Source organism: Falco punctatus (genome assembly GCF_963210335.1).
Source record: "Falco punctatus genome assembly, chromosome: 1".
Classification (NCBI taxonomy): Eukaryota; Metazoa; Chordata; class Aves; order Falconiformes; family Falconidae; genus Falco; species Falco punctatus.
The window spans coordinates 48,291,421-48,307,034 of NC_137580.1; the positions used below are offsets into that span (position 1 = coordinate 48,291,421).

The 15,614-nt window shown below is 38.0% G+C and overlaps 1 protein-coding gene across 7 annotated transcripts in view; it reads left to right on the forward strand.

Moving 5' to 3' along the window:
• DOK7 (docking protein 7) overlaps positions 1 to 15,614 on the forward strand; it is an 80,058-nt gene that overhangs the window by 37,894 nt on the left and 26,550 nt on the right. The window contains exon 8 of one of the 7 annotated variants that reach the window (XM_080411171.1): positions 2,903 to 3,002. The exons of the other annotated variants lie outside the window; for them this stretch is intronic. Coding sequence (XP_080267297.1) covers positions 2,903 to 2,944 — 42 coding nt within the window. The 3' untranslated portion in view covers positions 2,945 to 3,002. Of the gene's footprint in view, positions 1 to 2,902; positions 3,003 to 15,614 lie in introns of those variants that run through there. 7 annotated transcript variants of the gene reach the window in all.

Consider the following 15,614-nt stretch of genomic DNA (forward strand, 5'->3'; position numbering starts at 1 on the left):
TGTTTTTTTCTTCTCAGTGTACCACTGTTATTTTATACAATATTATAATGCTTCTTGGCAATAGGCTTCACTCCCAAGTAATCAAGAAGAGACCCAGCTCCCTTTCCCTTTGCTGTTGCTGGTAGGGGCTCATATAAGTGACCCGGCTCTTCCAAAGCTTTGCTTGGAGGAGGTCACTTAATGGGTATGACTTTGGATTTGAGATGTCATACTAAAATACAAGACATACTGATCCTACCAGAACTGTGCAGATCTGACTTGCTTTTGGCCCTGTAGGAGGCTGCCTTACCTCCTACCTAAAAAGTAATACTGAAGATGCTCTCCATCTATCATGAAAGAATCCCCGCCAGGATTTGCACTAGGAATAAAGGTTCTCACCTGGATTCAGAATAATAAGAATTAAGCTCTCAGCATTTCTTGGGATCAGGCACTAAGAACAGATAGCCTGTGGTCTCTAATGGGAAAACTGCCTGCTGCAGAAGCACTGGTAAGTGAAATGATACTAACAATGTCAAGAGAAGAGAGTGTCTTTCCTACCTGAGGGAATGTAGACAACATAGGTCAGCAGAATTCGTTCTTCTGTACTAAATAGAAGTGTTGCTGGATCGCTTTTCTGTCAGAGAGCCAGTGAAGATATTGATAAACTGTGCTGTTGACCTTTTATACCCACCAGAGTGAACAAATGGGAAAAACTATTTCCTCCCCTAAATATAATCAAGCTGGATAATAGCTTTTATTATTACTACAACTGATGGCTACTTCTTCCTCTGTTGGGAGCAATAGCTTTTCTGAAGAGAGAGAAAGAAATATTTTAAAGGAGGAGGAGTCTGATAATAAAAGCTGGAAAAAATTACTCCCTTTGGAATGTAGGGTTTGTGGTGTTTTTGTTTTTGATCCAGTTGTAAAGAGACTCATCAGATTGTTTGGAATGGGGCCAAAATGGGAAAATGGAAGGCTTTTTTCTGTCTGTCTTTTTTTCTAAATAGAAATCCATTTTTTCTGGAAGAATTCTACAGAATTCTGTAAAGTTTTACCACACTTTCTATCTTCATTTTATAAAACGGAGAAAAGTAGAATTCACCTGCAGAGGAAGAAACCCCGAGAAGACATTAGGGAGGCATGGATTACATTGAGCTGAACTCAGAGGCAAGCAAATAATTCCAGTGACAGCCCTGGATTAAGATTCCTAGGCTTTATTCCCATGTGGTTCATCTCCTTCTGCAAAATCATAAACAGTTACTTTAAAAAAACCTCAATTCCTGGACTTGCATTTCTGCAAAATGCTTGTAGTGTCTACCACCATTATATTTTTAAGATCATGGATTCAAGCAGACCATGCAGAAAATATTCTGTTTTAACGGTCACTGATATCGAAGTAATTCTGTGGCTCAGAAGGAATTGGCAAGTGTCAGTAGGATAGCAATCATTTGGATGGGGTGTCTGGAGGGTTGACAGCAGCTCACTGTGAGTAGATGAGAGGACTGAAAATAGATGTTCAGTAGTTCCAACAAAATTACACAAACTGTGCTTAAACTTGTCCACAACCCGTGACAAGACATATAAATGGAGTTAGTTTTGGTAGTTCAAGATGCTCAGTATTCTTATTACTTCAAGATATCTATGGAAATACTTTCAGTCTGGCTAGTAGCCCACGTAGATTTGCAATCAGATTAGATCCTTAAGGTATTAGTTGTGTAGAGGTTGTGATGTAGGCAAATTCCTGTTTCCAGTATAACCGTGCAACCCTATACCAAGTTGTATTACTTTGTTTGTAAAAAGCAAATATTTTTTCTTAATATTGGCCTAGTAAAGTTTGATAGTACGGTAACATCTTCATACAGGTAATGCGATTTGGCATTTGCTAGCAAGAAAATGGCAAGTGTGGCAACAAATACACTGAATAGAAAATTGTTTATTACCTGCTCCACAAAAAATTACACAGAAACCAATCTGAGGAATGAATCATTGAAGAATATTTATGTGTTCAGAACTGAATGAATACTTCCTTTAGGCTAAAAAGTCAGAAAATGTGGCTAAACCATTCTGGTATAGAAATGCCTGCCAAACAGTTTTCAAGGCACACTGTTCTAAAGCTCCTCTTGCAATTTTATCTATCGCTTTATTATGCATAGTTATGAATGCTTCTGCTGAAATGCTACAGAACTTGTCTAGAGAACAAAAGAAAGGGCATTCTTTAAGAGTGTGTATAGTAGATGGGACTGCCAGCTTTACCTCCCATGCAATTGTACAGTCCTGGTGAAAGTCCCAGTGAGGTCAGCAGAACCTTGTTGCAGACTTCAGCAGGCTTTCCTCTGACTCTTAAAAATAGGGCCACTGAAATCAGTGTGATTAAAATGTTTGGATCGTAAGAGAATTGGGCTGGATGTGAATTAAATAAGATGGATCTTTGATATCTATGACAGATTTCAATCCCTGTCCCATAGTAGAAGGAGTGGGGTTGATTGCTGTGGACCTCAGGAAATACAGAAAGAATGCTTATTAAACTTTGGTTTTCTTGTCTGTCAGATCCATTTTACAAACCTGCGTAATACGCTATAAAGCTAGTTGTCTGCTGCAGACTCCTGGCAGGAATTTGTGACAGCAAAGTGCGGATGATGGTGTTTTGGAAACCCATCAATAGGAGGGGAAAGGAATCGCAGGGTGTGCAAGAGAGGTAAAAAGCTTAAGATCTGCACTGATGTAGGAATTTTGTGTTATGGTTTTATTATTGTGGTTCTGACCAGGTTACCTCAGTCTACCTAGTTATGTAATATCTGTATCTGGAGAATGTTTACTTCCCAAGGCTATTGTTAGGACTGATGGGATGGTGTTTCTACAGTACTTTGGATGTGGACAATTCTATCCAAGTGCTAAAGATTATATTAAATGTGATGTTTTCCAGGCTGCAGTGAGAGAGACAGGAAGTTGTTTGCCTTTCAAGTGAACTGTGGACAGAAAAGGAACTCAATAAGAGTCACTAAAGAAGAAAATCAGCCTGCCAGGTTGGAGCAGCTACTCTACAATTTCTATTTATTTATTAATTTATTTATGTATTTATTTATTTAAATGCTGGGAATTCTATCACAACTTTATGATTTCAACAAATAGTTCAAAGCCATTTTCTACTTAATGAAGGATCAGAGAGCAGTGGCACTGAATGTATGATTTCAACAGGTTGTTTTTTTTTTAATTGTGTGAAATTGAGCTTGATGAATGGTGTCTTTAAAGAACTGCAGAGTTACTGGAAAGAAGTTATTAACGCAGGAACCTTTATACTTAGTGGATTCAGAAAATCTACAGCTGCAGACATAGCAGTTGAAAATCAGTTCTTTCTAAGCATGGGATTAGCCTGAGGGTTGAGCAATTTTGTAGCAGTTAGAAAGGAGCAAGATACCAAGAACATGCTTGAAGATATGACTGAAATTCAAGTCAAGTTGTAACAACAGAGGAAGAAAAGAAAAACATGAATGTATTATGTTTTTTAATGTATTATTTTCTTAAATCCTTATTTAGGAGAGGCATATTGCACCAAATCTAATTTAGCAAATTTTTTTGATGCAATGAATTTTTTTCCCCCCTTTAATTCGTTTTTTAGGTCAAAAGCTATTTTGGCTGAATAGGGATTAGGTAAAACTCAGAGTTTTTTCCCTGTAAGAGGTTTGAGAGCAGATGACCCGTTCAAGCTGTCTGAGGATCTGCAGTTAAGTGTTTCAGCTAGTCAGTTGTCCCATCTTAAGTAGACACTCTTGAGTTTTCTTGGTGCTGGCTAAACTGAGCTCAAAGTATAGGAACTCTGGGTCAGAACCAAGGTGACACAATGAACCATTAAAGTTACTGCACCTGACTGAGCAAATCTTTTTTACAGTGTTAAAAATGCTCTTTATGCCACTTTTTACCAGTTGCACAAAATCTTTTCTGTTCCATTCCTAAATGACATTTTGGAAGGAAGGACTTCCTTGCATTCAAGCCATCCTTGCTAGTGTAATAACATTTTGAATCTTGAAGGGTCGCTTGAGAAACTCATAACTTGCTTCAGGGAGTAATTCAAACCGTGGGTGTAGGACAGAAGCATGGGGAAAAATGTTATGTGGAGCTACTCTTTCCATCCCCTCTGCTTCATCTCTAGTGAAGTTCAATGCATCAACAGGACTGTAACAACACAAAATTTTTGTGTGTGTACAAAAGTTAGACTGAATTTCCTCGGGTGGGATGGGGATGTTAAGATCAAAACAAGTGACTGTTAATATGATCCATGTGATAAATGACAGCCAGGATTGGGTGACTGAATACCAGAGTCTTACATACAGATTCTAGGCTGTAGTAAAAGTGCCTTTACTGCATACAAGCTCTGCTTGTATGTCTTCCTCAGCATTACCTTTTATGTATTTCCATGTTCCTTTCCTAAAGCAGGACAGATGAAAGAAGGCAGTCCTTGAGACTTTCTCTGAAGCAGTTTGATCCTACACAAGTCCACAGGGTAGACTGAAAAGGGACTTTTGGCTTTGTGCTCCTAGTCTTGTCACATGAAGATATTGGGCTATTCACAGTGTAAACTGCAGCAGCCAGCTGTCAATCAACTAAAATGACTGTTTCAACAGCTGGGAATCAGTGGGACATGAACTCTGGCTGTGTTCCCTCTCCCCTAGCCACATCCTCTGCAGTAGTCTGGATTCTGTGGAATCCTCTGCTAATTCAATGCTGATTGGAAGCAATTTTGAATGTACAAGAAATCTGAGCCTGGAAAATATTAAGGGAATAGAAACCTTTCCCAGATCTGGTTTATTGCAAGGACAGAGAAGTGCTAAGTGGGCTATATCAGGGCTACTAACTATATACTTGAATCCTCTGTAGCACGAGGAAAACATTTCCAGGTGAAGCCTGCCAATTCATCTCATTCCTTGAGACACGAAGTCAAGCAGAACACGTGCTATGGAGGTGACTATTACATAAAGCTTTGAAAAACTACAGAAGTAATTATACATAATAATTTATAGCAAGTCTCTCCAATATAGGAGAAGCCTGTGAACACCCCCCATGAATAGTTAAGTATCTGTATCCTTTGAAGCTTAATTATAGTTGCATTGCCGTTGACAAGCCATAATTTCAGTGATGGGCTGGGGATAAAGGAAAATCCTTGTCTTAAACTTACTATTTTGAGCTTACTCTCCCTTATTTGTCCTTCTAGTTCCATCCATTTCATTCTAATGACGATAACTGATTATCTTGTTAATAACTTTTTTTCTGGGAGAAGTTGACTACTATTAGCTGTAAATGTGAGGTTGAAAAAGAAGGAAAACGAATGTGAAGATGATATTGCAAGATGTTCATTTTTATTCTTCATATGCTCATAATTAAGCCTACTCTAGTTCTCTCTCTGTGTGGAGCAGGATGCACAGGTTATAACAAGGATTCTTTTCTTCGTGTCTTTATGTGGAATGGGCTGGAAGGAAGGAATCAAATAACTAGTCTAATGTAAATTGGCATAGCTCCATCAGCTACAAAGCAGGCCCAAGTGTATTTTTAGTGCAAGCACAAGCTAAACTCACACTGTGGAACAACACTCTTTGGGGGAAGTAGAAGAAGGAAAAGACTTAGGGCAGTCCATAGGTGAATGCTTCAAAATGGTAATTACCGCTTAACAAAAACTTTCTCCATCTCTAAGAATCTGTAGAGGTGGATTTAATTTGACTCTAATATCTGATATTTCACTTTGTCAGCTTTTGCAATATTTTCACATTTGAGTCCTTCCCTATTTACTGTTTGTCACTGTAGCTGTAGAGTTGTAGTTAAACTCTTTATATGCAAAACAGAATCCCTGTTCTTCCTGAACAGATGACTTGGATTTTAAATATCGTTGCAAGCAGAAAACTTGAGTGAAAGGGATACTTCATGCACTTTTGGTGGAAGTGGTGGAATTAATTTTCTGTTAAATGGTGGAATTAATTTTCTGTTAATCAGAAGCTTTTTGACAAGAACAATTGTGATAAGTTAGGCTACTTCTCAGCACAGTGGCATAAAAGCTGTTTTTCACTGAGAAGTGTAAAATGTCTCTTATGTATGTTGATTGAAGCTCATCCCCCTTTCCTCATCAGGCAAGGATTGTCTGTGTCAGGAAATGAATGGATTATTGGACCTTTTGTCTTACATGTCTCTTCCCGGTGTAAATTTGCTGTAAATTGCTCCTTTGCTAATCAAAAGAGCAAGACTATTTGAATCCCTTTGTGAGTACATGTGTGCATATGTGTATATGTTAATGATTGCCTTTTTAATTTATTTTCAGTCTCTCCAAGTTTCCTGCTAAACAGTACTTTATGTTGACTTAAAAACTTGAAATGGGCTGATGCTCCTACTGCAGCAGAACTCTGCTGTATCTACCGGGATGTGCTATTTTAAGAAAATGTAGAACACCACTTCCCATTTGTCAAGCCCTCCTAATTTCACAGGTACTTGTGCAGTGCTGAGATGCTCAGTGGTGGCACAGTTACTCTTGTGAACTTTAAAATACAAAAGAAATGGATCGTGTGAGATGTTGCATCCAGTGCACGTGCACTTTGCCTCTCCTGTTTCTTTTATGTGCTGAGCAAGAATGAGATGAGAACTCCACACTGCTTATTATCTGTACAGTAGAGTCAAGTCTGCTGTTACACATATGTGTTTGGGCTCCATTTGAGCCTTATTTTCAGTGGTACAGTAGTTTTGCTGGAGTCTCTGCCTTGAGTGGTTTTCACTTGGTGCAGAATGAGTGGGAATTAACAGATCTCTTGTACAAGGAAGCTCAGACTAGCAAATGTGGGGAAACTGAGTGTATTTTAAATATCAGCTGTTCTTGTAGTAGTGTAATGCTACCCCCTGTTGGAAATTGGAATACATGGAATATAAACCAGAATACATGGAATTGAAGCCTCTTTGTGTACATTACTTTGTTTCTGTTGCACTTGATAGGACTTTAGAAGTGCCAGTATTTATGTAAAAAAGAAAGAAAAAAATTTTTTTGGCGTAAATAGGAAAGATGTTTTCCCCAGTTATCAGAACTAATTTAGTTTAAAATAATCTTTTTATGTTAAAATACATTTATAGGCACAGATGTCTGCAATTTTACTGTCTTTCTGTAAGAATACAAATATATAATCTATTACAGTTAATGTTGATTTTTAGTCTACGTAAACATGTATCTATTCATAGAGGCCTTACCATTTCTAAAACAGAAACACAGCTAAAGCTGCTGTATACACTATTATACATGTGTTCACCTGTGAAAATGTGATTGGTTAAAGCAATGCTGTGGGTGCACTGCTGAACCTTCAACAGTCAGGAGGAATGTTTGTTTGAACTCTTCTGCTTAAGCACTATAACTGGAGTTTCTGTATGTACCTTAGGAGAGGTGGTTTAACTAAAAGGAGCCTAGCTGAATAAGGCTCGGAAAAGGGAATGTAATGTTGCAATGAAGACATCTCTAAAAAGTTGGCAACGCTATCTTGAATCATAAAATCTGCTGGATATCTTATGCTTACGTTAAAAATTGTTCCTTTTCATAAAATTCCAGAACAGACCTTCTGCTACTCTAAATCATGACAGCTCAGCCAAGGAGTTAGGGGAAACAATGTAGCCGCTTCTTATTACCTGGACAAACTGGCCATCTTTATTTTGGCCCTAAGAATATGTGATATGCAGAACTTCAGATTATATCAGGGGTATCTGCCTTGGATCTTAGACCTCTCAGTTGGAGAAAAAAGGGTTTTATTTCTGATGGTGTATTTTAATGGCAATTGTGTAAGGACTCTTTCATCTCCTGAATGACAGAATGATTGTTATGAGATACATTTGGTGAAAGAAGAGGCAGTTAAGGCTAGTGTTAATACATTTTATTGTGTATCTAGCACCAGTTCACAGGTGTATTTGTTCAGGGTTCTGTGCTCTGAAATCAGGAGATGCTGTGCCCCAGTTGTCAAGTTTGATGAATATACCCTGTGACATTTGCATATGGTGTTTCTATTTTTCATGAAGAATTGTTTTTAGTTCTTGCCTTCTAAATCCTGCACTAATTCTGCCCGTGTTTATCAAATACGTTGAATTAAAACTGGTCTTGGAGCCAATTTGCTACGTCTGCTAGGCATTTCTTCTGACTAGCTGAATTCCTCAGCCTAGTCCTGGCTCCTGCTATGGAAGACCTCCTTTATCATCAACTGGGAGTGAAATGTGTTCTGATTATGTTCCAGCGTCTTTGTGCTGTGAGGTCTCTCAGGAAGCTTAATGAGATCATCTGTTCAGCAATATTCATAATAATTCACGTCCGCCTTTTCATTTGAGGTGCTTATACAGATCTACCTAGAGGGTTTGCAATGGCAGTATCTCTCTCCACAGCTCATCACTGTATCTATCCTTACAAAACATCCATGCAATAATGAAGTGCTTCTCCCTGTACGGAAAACAGTACCGCTAATTTTTACCTGTGGTTAAGTAGGACAGATTTTCAAATTCACAGATGCATCTTGTTGGTCTGGAACAATCATAGCAATTTTTTGAAGACCCATGAAAAACTGAAACCTTATAAAATTAGTTTAAAAAATTGTAAGACAAACCCAAAATCTGTGTTTGAGGGAGGTGGCAGATGTTTCTTAAGTTGTGGTTTTGGGCATTTCTCTGTAACCACAAGCTGTCTGGCTGATACTGGTGTTAGTACAGTTTACAATGGCTTGGTGTTGTGTGCCTTCAGACTTTGCTGTCTACTTGGAATGAGTCTTGTTGCTTTGTGCCTGTTGTACGTGCTCTTGGCTTTTTTTTTTTTTTTGTCTAGGAAGTATGCAAACTTGACTTGCAGTAGTGCTTCAAAACAAACACATCACTGATGTGTTTACACCGGGTATTTTATATGCATTGGATGGTATTGCATAGCTGTTTCCTCTAGAATTCTGTCTCAATACTTTTGTACATAATGAGATATGTATGTGATGTTAAAAGGATGTTATTTAGGTTGAAAAGTTAAGCCCCTCACTGTTAAGGAATTGACAGATTTACAGTTGCTCATGCCATCTTGATTTCACCCACACATGTCCCTCTCATGCAGAATGAGGCAGATGTCCTGTGGAAAAAATGATATGTGACCATGTAATTGCATTACAGCCCAGTTGTTCAGCACACTCCTAGTGTGGCTCTTTGGTATGAAGTCATTCTAGAGCAATTTTTGGTTTTGAAAAGCAAAGGACAAGAGCAAATCATGTGCCTTGTTGCTGTGTCAGCTTCCCCATGCCCATATGTTATTCATCGCAGAGCTTGAAAATTGACCCTTCAGCATTGTTACTGAGCCTCCCACCACCCGAATTGCAGGGCTGTCACTGCTAGCTGGCAGCTGGAGATGGCTTTTATCTCAGGGTGGAGGCTGTGCAGCTGGATCCAGGTACTGGCTTTTGTGGTAGCTGTGGCAGAGGACTCAGCCCAGCTTTTCTTTCTCTTCTTTGAGTGGACACTTTCAGAGTATGCTAAAGGCAGCGTGTGTCATTTTTCAGAACTAATGGTTGTGTTCTGATGCCAGTGGTCATGTTCGGGATTGGGTGACAAAGGGCTCGTGGCTGCAGGTGGCTGGGAAGTCCACAGCAAGAAGCAGGAGGCCTCTCTCAACAGAAGCATGCCAAAATCATAGCAGAAGAGTTCCTCTGTAAAAACATGAGAGAGAAGATGGGTACACAAATCTGGACTGGAACTAAACAATGCTTTTGATTCTTGTTTAAATAACGCCTGCAACTTGTATGTGAGTTGAGCTGTGATTATCCCACAGGTTTTAGGACGTGTATTTTAATGTGAGGCAGAGCATGGCTTGCTAGTGCCACTGAAATCACCAGCTTCATGCTTCAGAAAATAGCTGATGTTTGGGGTTGGCTGAGCAAACCGAGATGTTTCTGAACTGACTTCAGCAATCTTTCTGTAAGCTGCCAGTTGGCTTGCAACAGATGAAGCTGAGTAATCAGAAGTTTGTGGCTGAAATTGGAGCCCCACACCTGAAGCATGCCATGGACAGGAGATTGTTTCGTTTGGAGATGTTACAAAGGATGGCAGAGTTGAATAGTTTTGTATCTTTTGTTCAGGACTTGATCAACTACTAGGCGTTGTGAACCAGCCCATCAAAGCAGATGACCTTTAAAGGTTGCTCCATGTATCTGTATTTCTTGACCTTTCCTGGGAACTTGGATTTTTTGGTTTGGTTGTTGTGGTTTTTTTTTTGTTTGTTTGTTTGGGGTTTTTTGTGTTTTTTTTGTTTGTTTGTTTTTGGTTTTGTTTTTGTGTTTTTTTTTTTTTCCCTGTGACAGCCTAAGCATTCCAGCTTTAAACTTCTTTGGTTATTTGCACCAAGAATAAGTCATAGTTTTTAATCCTCATGAGGAAAGTACCTTAACTGTCAGTTTCATTAGGGACTGTTTTCTTTTTGCTTAAATATCTGAGCTTTGCATAACTTTGGACATGTTCAAGACTTTTCCATTTTCTAAAGGCAATTGACACTTTTCTGGTTTTGTGATGCTGATTTCAAAATCTTTATTCATGATTTCTCATTGGGTCCTTTGCTCCTTTGTGAAGCTTCTGACAGTTCAAGATACTATTGTTATAAACTATATAATGTAACTGTAATCTGCTGCCTCCCTCTACATACAAACTGCATGAAGCAGTTGGAAGGATTGTGATGAAGGGCCACCAGCTGTCTATAGCAGGCATGAGAGTGTTTGCTCGTTGTTAGTCTGCTTCACAGTTTCTGCTTTTCAGGGACCATCCTCTGGATATTGAGTCATGATTTTGATGGTTTTCTCTTGAAAAACGGGGTGTTTTGCATGACCTTGATACTGCATAATAGCCCTAAAATAAACAGAGAGGAGAAAAAAAATCTAGATCATATTCTCCATGAATATTAAGCAGCTAACCAATGCTGCAATCCATCCTCTCAGTTTCTGAGTGCATTTCTGGTATGTGCTGAATAAAAATCTCACACTGCAAATAGTTGCTTCTATTACTGTTGAGTATGAATTCCTCTTTCATAACAAGAAGAATCTGGGAGCCTCTCATTTAAGTTGAGCCTTTCTTCCTGTCTGAGCACCCAGACTGTGGCAAAATTTCATGCATGTGCTTAGCCCAAAGCAAATGACACCTAAAAGTCACAGAATCATAGAATAGTTGGGGTTGCAAGGGATCTTTAAAGGTCATCTAGTCCACCTCCCCTGCAATAAGCAGGGACATCTTCCACTAGATCAGGTTGCTCAGAGGTCTGTCCAGCTTGACCTCGAATGTTTCCAAGGATGGACACCTACTGCTTCTCTGGGGAACCTGTTCCAGTGTTTCACCACCCTCACTGTAAACATTTGTCTCTTAATCCAGTCTGAATCTACCCTCTTTAAGTTTAAAACATTACTTGTGATCATACCACAACAAGCCCTGCTAAAAAGTCTGTCCCCATCTTTTTTATAAGCCCCCTTTATGTATTGAAAGGCTGCTATAAGGTCTCTTCTTATATATATATATATATATATATATATGTATATATAAGAAATGCAGCCTTCTCTTCTCCAGGCTGAACAACCCCAACTCTCTCAGCCTTTCCTCACCGAAGAGGTGCTCCAGCCCTCTGATCATCTTGGTGGCCCCTCTCTGGACTCGCTCCCACAAGTCTATGTCTTTCCTGTGCTGAGAACTCTAACTCTTACTAGGTTCAGAATAACGAAGCTATAAAAAGCTGGCAAACTTAGATGAGCAGAAAGAAAAGCTTTCTTTCTAAAGATACACAAAGAGAATTACATAAGCTGTGACTGATGAGGTGTGTCTGAAATGTTGACAGTTATCAGGCAAATGGCATTTCATTCCTCTTGCCAGTGATGATGGAGCCCAGCTTAGCCTTACAATCTACAGAAGGTGATCTATTTTTTCTTGGAAGCGTGGTTTCCACCTTCTTAGGAGGAAAGATACAAAACAAAAATTTTTTGGTTCTTTGAAAATACACGTTTTATATGGAACAGCTATATATCAGTTCCTACCCTTAGAGTCAGTAATGGGAGGGATTAGTCTTCAGACAATATTTTTCTTCTTTCTTATCTGTCCATCTGACTTGCAAGCTCCTGGTTCCTTTTTAAAGCACAGAGATGAGCGTACAAGGCAGTTGTGATGCCTTTTGTTACTGTGAATCTGGCAAAACTTCTTCCAAAACCAGGAAATGGAGCAGTACAGAATCTTTGCTTCTTGATGTGCAGCTTATACTGGAAAATCTGGACTTTGGGGCTGATCTTGTGCCCAAAGACTAAAACTGCCGTTAGCGGCAGCAGAGCAGGGTTGGGTCTGTAGTCCACAGGAAGTGATTTGAGTATATAGAGAAAGGTAGGCATAGTTTTCTTAATGTGGGACAGTACTTGTGTCTGATAATTTTTTGAAAATGAGAACCGATCTGATAAATCATATGTTTCATGAAATTTAAAGCGAATGAAACTTTGAATGAAATAAGATTAAACTTAAAGGTGAAAGACAATGATATACCAAATATATATAGGGGGCGAGGGGGAAAATCCCATTTTGATTGTAAAAAGGATTATGCACTACGATGATTATTTGCGCACACAGAAATAAATGCCAAGTCTTAGGTTCTGTTTAGCTGTTTAGGGCAACAGAGCTAATTTATGAATAATGATCCAGTGCATCAGACTAGTGGGTTCTCCTAACATCTATCATTGAAACCCTGCTCAGGATATTTGGAAGCAGAAAATAAAAAATGAATGCCATCTGACAGCAGCCAGATCACTACCAGAGTTAAAATAGCCCTGGACACATACTTCATGATGTGTGATATACAAGTGGTACATATCCGTTTACTGTGGGTGTTCTAGTGGTGAGGTTGTTTGAACTAACAACCATGCATCACATACTTCAGCACTCAGCTCTTGGGTCACAGATAAAAGAACCTACATTATTTTTATTAATTATGATTTTATTTTAGTTATATTTTAATTATATGAAATTTATATAAATATTAGATATAAATATATATATGAAAATAAATATTAAAATATATTTAACTTATATTCATGAGTAATATTATGAGATACACAGGATATAGATACTCTGTTAGTTATAGCCTGAATATCATAGCAGGCATAAGAAAAGCATGTTGAGTGGGGTCACTTACTCTGTTTTTTCTTTGATGTAATCATAGGGTAGGTTGAGATATGTATTATACTTTGCATTTGAAAACCATACGTTTTACATTTGTACATTATGCCATAATAATTTAAAAAGTTTCTCCTACAGACAAAAGCATATTTGACAAAAGCAGTCTGGCAGAATTAAAAAAAAGCTTTTAAGTCTCTGGTACCATTCTTTCCACTGAATTGCCTTAGTAGTAGCCATTGCATTAGCGAAGCCTCTGCCTTAGAGAGGATTGCAGCAGGAGGCCTCAGAGTTGCAGAAAGAATAGAATATGATTTATTGAAATGGAAATGAAGACAACAATCTTATAGACTAGAAAAACTACTTGATAACAAAAGACTGGTTTTATTTTTTTTATTGTCTCAGACTGATTTTTTTATGTAATCACACTGATTCTTTTAGTTATTTGCTGTCCTTCATCTAGTCCCTATAACTTCAACAATATTTTATCAGTGTCCCACATCTGATGTAATGTCACACATCGAACTTCTGTTGGCCTTTTTGCATCTTTCTTTGTCAATTATAATCTAATCCTCAAACAATTATTTTGAAAGTATATTTATTTGATACTGTCTAGCCTTTATAAATTTTCTCATCTTACCTAACTTGTACATTTTTATGAAAAACATTTTAGAATTTATTTTATAAAAATGACTAGGAGTTCCAGGCATGGAATAGGACTCCACTGTTGAACAAACTGTACCTATGTTAACAAATTTATTTGTCTTTATTTTTCAGTTATTTCCATACACATATGATGCATAAAAGGCAAATGATGGTTTAAATTCTCACTCATATTCAGAGATCAGAAAGCCATGGTGACTGATTTTAACTTCCATTAAGTAGCATATCACCAAAAAAAATTATCTGCGACTGAAATGTTTTTAACTGTTTGGCATTGCCGACTTTTCAGTCCTCATTCTTGCAGAAGAGCTGTACTTGTGCAACGCTGAGACAGGGAAAAACAGCAAAACGTGATTTGCAAGTAAATCAGGTAGTTATAGCTTGAATTTACATGGGGAGCAGAGCTGTGTAGCTAGGAGGACCGTATGCTATTTTTGCAGATAACAACTTTACTATGAGGTGAGAAGAAAACCAATCAGTATAAAACTATGCAGTTTATTCTTTGTTTCTTTGCATTACTGTTGCTTGTAACCTCTGTAATGATGAAAGAGGACTTCTTTGTGGGGGATTATGTATAAACAAAGAACCAAAATGCCATTTTTTCTTCAAAGAGCTTTCGGTCTCCTTTAGGGTTTTCTGCTTTCTACCCTTTATTTCTATCCATGTTTTTCCCACAATTTCAGATATTCTGATGTGTAATGCATTTATGGAAAGAGAGTTAAAAATATTTTTCCAACTTGCTATCTAGTTTCATGCAACAAGCCTATGCCCTGAATGACAGCCAGGCTGTGCAGATTAATGAATCTAGAGACAAAGGTGAGGAGGATAATTATTTTTCCCCTCCCAAACCAATTTTTGTTTGACTTTGTGAACTAAGTAATACACAGTTTGGCCCCCATACCCCAAAAGTTACAAAAAAGCCCCCCCCAAACTTTTTGGTTTTGGAAGCAAAAAAGTTGCCAGAAAATGGTGAGATTCTTTCTTATTAGCAAGAGCTGATTTTTATGCATTTCGACACTGAAGTCTGCCACTTTCTATTGCATTAAGTAAGCTAGTAGATGCTACCTTCAGAGGCAGCATAATGTGCTTTACATCCATAGACATAACGAGTCAGGGAAATTATTTTTTGGTATTCTATATCAGTAAACTCCTAACAAGTTACTGGGGGCATGAAAAAGCATTTTCCAAGTCTGCTATAAATAGTAGTTGCAAAAAATTCGTAGAAATTCTATTGTAATGGAAAAATATTGTTACCTAAATATACAGAACGCTGCTTGTAATGGACTCCAAAGTCCTCTGTCCTTTATCTGTGCAGAAACTTCTGCGTATTCCCCAAACGAAAGCAGCAACTTCTGTGGTGTCACACAGTAACTATAGAAACAAATAACATTCACTGTGGTTAAATTAATACAATAATCTATTTTTGAAATGCTGTGGGATGTTTTTTCTCTTCCATGAAATCTTGGTCATGTTTCTGATTTCCTCCCCCTCTGTTCTACTTTAAACAGTTGCTCAAATTCAGTGTCTTATATATTAAAATATACAGCTAGCACAAAAGCTCAAGGAAATACTGAAGCTGTAGATTCCATGTTTGCAATAGGATCTGTTATTCCCCTATTGAAAGTTATTCTGTGTTGCAGATTTTAAAACAGTATATAAAAAAAGCCAACTTGCTCTTCCGCAATTGATCCAAGTAAACTATTTTAATGTATATTTTATTGGCTGAAACAGAATCAGTCTAATCTTTCCTAATCTTTTTCTGGTTCATTTCAAGGTACAGGAAAGCCAAAAAAAGCCTTTCCATATAACTTTAACTGAAGTTG